This window comes from Notolepis coatsorum, assembly GCF_963971535.1.
Source record: "Notolepis coatsorum genome assembly, chromosome: 17".
In the NCBI taxonomy this organism is placed as follows: Eukaryota; Metazoa; Chordata; class Actinopteri; order Aulopiformes; family Paralepididae; genus Notolepis; species Notolepis coatsorum.
Genome location: NC_140181.1, coordinates 100,187,368 through 100,196,282, shown reverse-complemented (window position 1 = coordinate 100,196,282; position 8,915 = coordinate 100,187,368). Strand labels below are relative to the sequence as shown.

At 42.0% G+C, this 8,915-nt stretch overlaps 1 protein-coding gene across 1 annotated transcript in view; it reads left to right on the top strand.

Annotated features, from left to right (window-relative positions):
- Nucleotides 1–5,438: 5,438 nt before the first annotated feature.
- LOC311243573 (synaptotagmin-1-like) overlaps nt 5,439–8,915 on the top strand; it is a gene marked incomplete at both ends in the record, with an annotated part of 25,914 nt that continues 22,437 nt past the window's right edge. The window contains 2 exons of the mRNA XM_084332841.1: nt 5,439–5,634; nt 7,377–7,537. Coding sequence (XP_084188967.1) covers nt 5,439–5,634; nt 7,377–7,537 — 357 coding nt within the window. The remainder of the gene's footprint in view (nt 5,635–7,376; nt 7,538–8,915) is intronic.

The window sequence follows — 8,915 nt, the reverse complement described above, 5'->3', positions numbered from 1 at the left end:
GGTGGGAATCACCAGTTTCATCATGATACGATACGATATCGATTTTTTTTGGACAACGATACGATATTTGCCGATATCACAAAGTCTCTCACGATACAATACGATACGATTAGATTCAGGTGCCTGCGATCGATATGAGATGATATCATATGCCCATTTAACACAATCAGTAACATTTAGATCAACAAAAAAAAGGTAATGAAAATATCATTTGACATTTGTATTTTTGAGCTCTTCCAGACATTTAAAGGAAAATCAATCTATTGTTTTTAATACAAATAGACCTCCTGTTCACTGTAAAGTGCCACGTTTTTATATATTGAGCTTTAAACTTTAAGCTACATTTTTTTGGAACTCAAAACTCACAACCTCCCTCTCCCAAACCGTTCCTACAACAATTTGTTGATGTTGCATGATCATGTATAGGATAGGCCTACATTTATTATGTATTATATTGTTTATGTTTAAATAACATTTAAACATCAAACTCCTCTGACCTCATCTGGTCTTTCCAAAGACGCGCGCACACACACACACACACAGAAAGGGAGAATGCTATGCTGTAACATCTACACACACGGAGCTACTGCTGTTGTTCTTGGGCGGATATGAGACTCGCCACAGGATTTTCAAAATAAGAGTATCGATATGAATCGATCTTATTACATCGCATCGATCCGATTCGATTGTTGATAATTACATCGATGTATCGATCTGGATCGATGTATCGTCCCACCCCTAGTCATGGCGTGTATGCAGCAGGACCTGTCGGTCGCGGAGGTCTTTAATTGGCATGATGCAACACTCAATGTTAGCGTGTGTGTGTGTGTGCCTAAAAGCACAGCAGAGAATTATGGCATCATTAACCGAACTCAGTCAAAGTTTTGCTTGCTTGTACACGGTGGTTGCAATTCCCCCTCCTCCTCGCAGTCCTCGCAGCTAGTCGTCCACGGAGCAAGAGTTAAAATACGTACATGCCTATAGGCTTCTAAAACGATTTAATAGGCTAAACTTCGTTTTAAATTCTTTAATTCACATTTGTTTATTTCATTAAATCTTTCCCGACTAGGGACGGGTACCGAATTCGGTACTTTTGAGGTACCGAATTCGGTACTTTTGAGGTACCGAACCGAAACACGTCGGTACTACCGAGTATCGATTCAAGTAAGATGCCGGAGAGAAAGAAAAAAAATATATATATATATATATATATATTTTTTTTTACCTTTTTTATTTTCATGTCAACGTTCACACGCACAATATATGCTTACCTAGGATTTGACTTGATTCAACAACAAAGCAGTCGGAGCAATGGCAAGCCGAAAACTTTTCGAGATTGTAGTTATTTGAAGCTTGGATTTTTTTTTCACTACTGAGGTAGGTAAATTAAATTTCTTGAGACTAAAGTACCGAAAAAAGGTACCGTTGGGTACCGGTATCGATTCACAGGTACCGGTACCGGTACCGTATTGGTTCAAATGTGAAAGGTACCCATCCCTATTCCCGACATAATGCTACCTGCCCCGACCAGATCCGTGACTCCGTTGCGATACAGATGAATTATCTTTTCAAAATAGTATAAGTGGCTATCAAAGCCATGAAGTGCTTTGAGAAGCTAGTGAAGGGCTACATCTGTTCCTCCCTCCCCATCAACCTGGATCCTCTGCAATTTGCATATCGCCCCAACAGGTCCACGGAGGACGCCATAGCCCATGTGCTGCACACAGCAGCATCACATCTGGACAAGAGGCAGGGGAACTATGTGAGAATGCTGTTCATCGACTACAGCTCAGCATTCAATACCATAGTCCCCTCCAAACTCATAGCCAAGCTCAGGGACCTGGGCTTGAACTATGACCTGTGCCAGTGGGTCTTGGACTTCCTGACGGGCAGACCCCAGGTGGTAAGAGCCGGCAACTGCACCTCCTCATCCATCACGCTCAACATAGGGGCCCCCCAGGGCTGTGTTCTGAGCCCCCTCCTCTACTCCCTGTACACACATGACTGCGTAGCACAGCGGAACAACAACACCATCATCAAATTTGCTGATGACACAGTAGTGGTGGGCCTGATCTCTGCCAACGACGAAAGGGCCTACCTGGAAGAGGTAGAGAACCTGTCACAGTGGTGTCAGGAGAACTGCCTCTCCCTGAACGTCAGCAAAACAAAAGAGATGATTGTGGACTTCAGGAGGTCGGGGGTCAAGGACTACAGCCCCCTCAGCATCGACGGGGCACCGGTTGAGAGAGTGAACAGTTTCAAGTACCTCGGAGCCCACATATCCGAGGACTTGACATGGACCACACACATTGACAGTGTTGTGAAGAAGGCACGCCAACGCCTCTACTTCCTCAGGCGCCTAAGGAAGTTCCAAGTCAGTCAGAAGATCCTTAGGAACTTCTACTCATGTACAATAGAGAGCATCCTGACCGGCAACATCACCTCCTGGTTTGGGAATAGCACTGCACAAGACCGTAGCAGACTACAAAGAGTGACACGTTCAGCCGAACGCACAATTGGAGGGGGGCTTCCCACCCTCCAGAACATTTACATCAAGCGGTGCAAGGGGAAGGCTAAGAGAATTATTAAGGACTCGAGCCACCCGAACAACTGCCTCTTTGAACTGCTGCGGTCAGGCAAGCGATACCGGAGTCTTAAGGCGAGCACAGAAAGACTCAGAAGAAGCTTCTATCCCCAGGCCATCAGGCTGCTAAACGAACAATAATCGCTAAACGAACAATAATCACTATGCAACAACCATCAAATGCACACAGCACACACACCCACACGCACACACTCACTCAAACAAACAACACACTGCAGCACCCACTCTCCACACTTTAGATCACACAAACACACTTACACTTTATATTTATTGATAAAGGATTTGCACTACAACTCGTACACCTACTGTGAATTGTACCTAAATTGCACCTCGTCCCATTTCTCCATTTCTGCCTTGCACTATATAGTATTGTATATTAGTACACTGCACAGTATTGTATATTGTATGGTAACTACGTCTATTCTGCATCGAACATTGTACATATGTCTAAACTGAACACTGTGACCTCTTTTTTTTACTTCTAATTTTACTATGTTTTTATTTCATACTTATCTTGTCTTGCACAGTCTCTGGAGCGCAACAGTAAGAAGCATTTTGTACAAAAGTATTCTGTACTTCTGTATGACAACTATTAAAGAAACTTGAAACTTGAAACTTGAAACTATCTTTTCTGCGTATTTTACCACTGGTTGAAAACCACTGCTGTAGATCACTGCCGGTACGTGCGCTGGGAGCACACCGTTTAAGTTTGAAAGTTGAAAAGTTTGTGTGTCTGAAACGCTACGGAGCGGGGAACATAGGACCTTTATTTCAGCATTTGGCAAGCCTTTATCGCTACCGGGGAACATAGGACCCGGGGAACATAGGACCTTTATTTCAGCTGGGAACATAGAACCCTTTTTTTGTTCGGGAGCGTTTGGGAGCGGGCGGGACCGGGGAACATAGAACCTTTATTTCGGGAGTGGGGAACATAGGACCCTTTCTTTAAAAACAAGTGGGGAACATAGAACCCGGGGAACATAGGACCCGGAGAACATAGGGATGACCCCGAGCGTGACTGAGTCACATCAAAGACGCATGAGTCCCACGGTAATAGGACAAAGTCATGCTTGGCAGTCAGCATTTGAAAAGTTGACTTATGCATCAAGCTATATTCCTTCACAGAAATGGGACATATAGTATAGGCTCATTAATCTGTGGCCCTATGAATCACCCACCCTTATATATGTACAGACATTCTAATAATGTGAGACCTTCTCATAATGAATTCACTCACCCAGCCACCCACCCAACCACCCACTCACTCACTCACTCACTCACTCACTCACTCACTCACTCACTCACTCACTCACTCACTCACTCACTCACTCACTCACTCACTCACTCACTCACTCACTCACTCACTCACTCACTCACTCACTCGGCCGTATTTTGGGGGCGACAGTGACTCGGGAGGTAATCCGGAGGTTCCTGGTTAGATTCCCGCTCCTCCCGTGTCAAAGTGTCCTTGAGCAAGACACTTAACCCCTAATTTGCATGGTCCCTCCACCGTCGTGTGAGTGAATGGGTAAAATGTGAGGAACAAATTGTAAAGCACTTTGGATAAAAGCTCTATATAAATGCACCATTTACCATTTACTCACTCACTCACTCACTCACTCACTCACTCACTCACTCACTCACTCACTCACTCACTCACTCACTCACTCACTCACTGTGAGAATGCGTTGCATCTATGACACTGTGTGTCATTGTTACTTTGTTGAAATATATTACATAATGACTGTAGTCTATTATTGTATATTACTGTAACCTAATCAAAGTGGAACATCGGAGCATTACTGAAGCTACTACATTGGACTATAGTATTGGAATGAACCAATCGCTGATCTCATTATTAGAGTGACCTGCTGGTATTGTGCGACAGATAATCAATCATTTAATAGAAATGACTCATGGTCCAGTTGCAAATGGGCATTGTAGTGTTTACATGCATTATGATAATTAACAAACACAAAAGGTCTAACTTCAGTAATTGTTTTTTAAATGGGTTATAGCTGCGAGACACGACCAGCGGCTCTGTGTCTTGCTCTGTTGATTGGGTGGTCGGTTGGTTCGGTTCACAAAAGCGTCTGCTGTTCATGTATCTGACAAGGTCTTAGCGATGCTTGCAGTGAAACGTATGAGTGGCAAAAGAAAATAATTAGTCGGATTGACATTATCTGAGAACTGACCCCTCTTTGCACTTACTTATACACCTGCATATAACCCATAGCTCTGTATGATAGCATGTAAAATAATATATATACCATATACTGTATATATATATTTATTCTCACGTATACAGTATATATCTATCCACACCTGTACTTACCTGGTTATAGTCCTTTTACATATCTGTAGATACTATATATCTGTACATATCCTACTCTTACTAGTTAGGCTGCTGGCCAGCATGACTACTACCATACTGTCTTTATACCCGTGTCACTGTACATATTAATATTACAACTCTGCACATATACATCTGATTAGCACTACACTACAGTAGTACTCATTTGTATATTTTGTACCCAGTTTAATCACCTGGACATTGTATATTGCTGTTGCACTCTGGTTGGATGCTAAACTTCCTTTTCGTTGTACTGTACTTGTGCTGTGTAATGACAATCATCATCAACCTTTATTTATTCTCGAAAAGACAATTGAGGTCACCCTCATTTTCAATGTCGTCGAGACTTTACATTTCAATGCACACATTTCTATGATGATGATATAAAATAACTATATAATATAGAATGAATACATTTTAATCTAATATTTTGTTGACCGTGTTTTCTTCTGCCTCACAGGGACTGTGTGTGCAGCTTAGATGTCAGGAAAGTGGAACTTGTTCAAGAAGAAACCAGAGGCCATGGTCGCCCCAGAGCCCACAGGAGCCAGTGCCTTGACTATGGCTCCAGCCCCCGCCGCCTCCACCTCCGGAGACAACTCCACCGAGGTCAACAAGAACGACGCCTTCGACGAGATCAAGAACAAGTTCCTGAATGAAATCGACAAGATCCCACGTGAGTGGCTGTTCAGGGTTTTGATTTGATTTGTATTTGTATTTGTCTCGAACATAGAAACATAAAACAAGTTTAAAAAACAAAAGGGTATATAGTCAAAGACTATTTCCATACAAGGAACAGGGGTAAGTAAAAAAAAATAATAATAATATCAAGCCCTGCCCCTTCCTTACAATATTTTACATTATAATTTAATAAAAAAAAATATATATATAACAGATAATGAAAAATAAAATAAAAGTACAGTTTTTTATATATCCAAATATCCAAAATGAGAAAAAAATGTATTAGGCAGTCACATTACTGCTCAAGCTCCTCTCTCTTGGGTGGGGTTGTTGGGTACCGAATCACATTTGAATCGATACCGGTACCAGTACCAGTTCCTGGAATTCGGTATCGGTACCCAACGGTAGCTTTTTTTTGGTACTTAGTTAACTCTCTCTGTAATTACAATTTTCTTTTTATTTCAGTTGTAAGAAAACGTTTTGTTAGTTATTGTTGTAACACACCACACAAAATAAATCACACGATCATGTATTATGTTTTTAAATGTTTAAATATCAACATTATCCGGCCATCCTCTGTAAATATGATCAAACTCCTCTGACCTCGTCTAGTCTTTCCAAAGACCCAAGAGACGGGACAGTAATATATATATTTGTGGATAAGACTCCCTCTTGTCTTGTAATATTACACTCTTATAATAAACATGTAAAGGTACCGAAATGTGGTACCGATTGATCTAGTCTAGTGTGAATCGGTACTCAGTAGTACCGATGTAATCCAGTCGGTCCCCTTAAAAACACCAAGGTCGGTACTCAACCCTAGGGTGCAGACCTGTTCGGACCTGTTCAGACCAAGCGGCTTTTATTGATGCGGTGCTCAGCAATTACTTTAGAATCACACCTCCCCTCTCCCCAGCAGGCCCCTGGCAGCCTCCTAATGCCTTTATTCCCTATCGATCAGGGGCCTGCCCTTCCTAATGGCGCCGAAATCAAATTTTCACCAAATCCAATCGACGAACTTAGCACCTCGTACTAAATATATTTGGCACAGGACATATCACTGACTATAATTACACTGTAATCACATTACCGCGGTTGGTCAAATGTCAAACCATTTGTCTCTTGTGTGTGCCGTCGGCGGGTGTGTACAGTATGTGCGTCCGTGTGTGTGTGTGTGTTTTGTTTTGTTTATTTTTGTTTTGCTGTGTTATTACCAGTCAGGTTGTGGAAGTGCTGTTGTGTGTCTGTGTGTCTGTGCATCACGCACTTTGATTATTATGGACTCTTACTGTAAATTGTGCCTCTATGCATTATGCACTTTACTATGATATGCACTTTAGGGGATGTTGATCAACTTTAGCATTTGTCCTTTTATACTGTCTTGTGTTTTTTTTAAAACAATTCTGTACTGTTTCTACTCTACTCCTGTATTGGATTAGTTGTAGACACACAACAGTGTTTGCTCTGTACCTGTATTCCAATGTGGATTCGTCCATACATGGCAAATAAAATCTCTGACTCTGTGTGTGTGTGTGTGCGTGTGTGTGTGTGTGTGTGTGTGTGTGTGTGTGTGTGTGTGTGTGTGTGTGTGTGTGTGTGTGTGTGTGTGTGTGTGTGTGTGTGTGTGTGTGTGTGTGTGTGTGTGTGTGTGTGTGTGTGTGTGTGTGTGTGTGTGTGTGTGTGTGTGTGTGTGTGTGTGTGTGTGTGTGTGTGTGTGTGTGTGTGTGTCTCTCTCAGTGCCGTCCTGGGCCATCGTCGCCATCGCCGTGGTCGCCGCCATCCTCATCCTGTCCTGCTGCTTCTGCATCGTGAAGAAGTGCTGCTGCAAGAAGAAGAAGAACAAGAAGGGGAAGAAGGGGAAAGGTGACATGGGCTTGAAGAGCATGAAGGGCGGAGAGGTACGTTCCACCGCCACCGCAGCAGCGGCCCCCCGGGACCGTCCCCCCGCGCACACACTTCAACCCGCTAGCGGCTCTGAAATGAAGTCCAGAGACGCGGCTGTTTTAGAGTTTTCGAGGAAACACGCCGGCTTTGTGGGAAATGTGCTTTTTTTTATACCGTCTTCTCCAGGGTCAGACCGTCGAGAAGAGGGACAGAATAGAATAGAATAGAATCTTTATTGTCATTGTTGGTACAACGAAATTGAGTTTAGAGCATCACCACTGGCATACAAACATACTGAATATAGCATATACATAATAATAATAATAATAATAATAATAATAATAATAATAATAATAATAATAATAATAATAATAATAATAATAATAATAATAATAATAATAATAATATCAATCATATCAATGTCCCAAGTGCAGTTGTGCTAGTGCAATAAATAGTACAGTGACAGTCCAGTTGAGTTAATTGAGTTTAGAGCATCACCACTGGCATACAAACATACTGAATATAGCATATACATAATAATAATAATAATAATAATAATAATAATAATAATAATAATAATAATAATAATAATAATAATAATAATAATAATAATAATAATAATAATAATAATAATAATAATAATAATAATAATAATAATAATATCAATCATATCAATGTCCCAAGTGCAGTTGTGCTAGTGCAATAAATAGTACAGTGACAGTCCAGTTGAGTTAATGGATGGAGGGGGGCGTTGGCCTGCAATGGATGGAATAGTGTATAGTGTATAGTGCAGCAAATGCAAGTCCGGTTCACAGTTATTGTTGTAATGTAGAAGTGGGAGTTACTGTATGTCACCGGGGGTTGGGGATACCGGTTTCCCCCTCCTCCACTCTGCGTTCGGTGGAAAGCTATACCGGCTGCAAGCTTAGCCAAGCTTAGCGCAAATGAATTGAAGCGGATATGCATCGGCTAGCCTAGCTTAAAATGGTAAATGGTAAATGGACTGCATTTATATAGCGCTTTTAAGTGCTTTATTTTGTTCCTCACATTCACCCATTCAGACGGGTTAAGTGTCTCGCTCAGGGACATTTTGACATGCTGCCGGGAGGAGCGGGAATCGAAGTGGGAACCTTCGCGATTACCAGACGATCGCTTTACCTCCTTGAGCCACTGTCGCCTCCAGTGAAAAGGATGGGGTGTTTTTGGCGTAGCCGCTTCCATTCATTTGTGCTAAGCTAGGCTAGCTTGCAGCCGGATAGCTTTCGGTTGAACGCACAGAGAGGAAATTCGATCATCTTGTCTACCTTTGGAGAAGACGGTAAGCTCATTTCCCATAATGTCGGTGTGTTTCTTTGTGAAGTTGATCCTTTATTAAACCTTTATGAGCAAAGT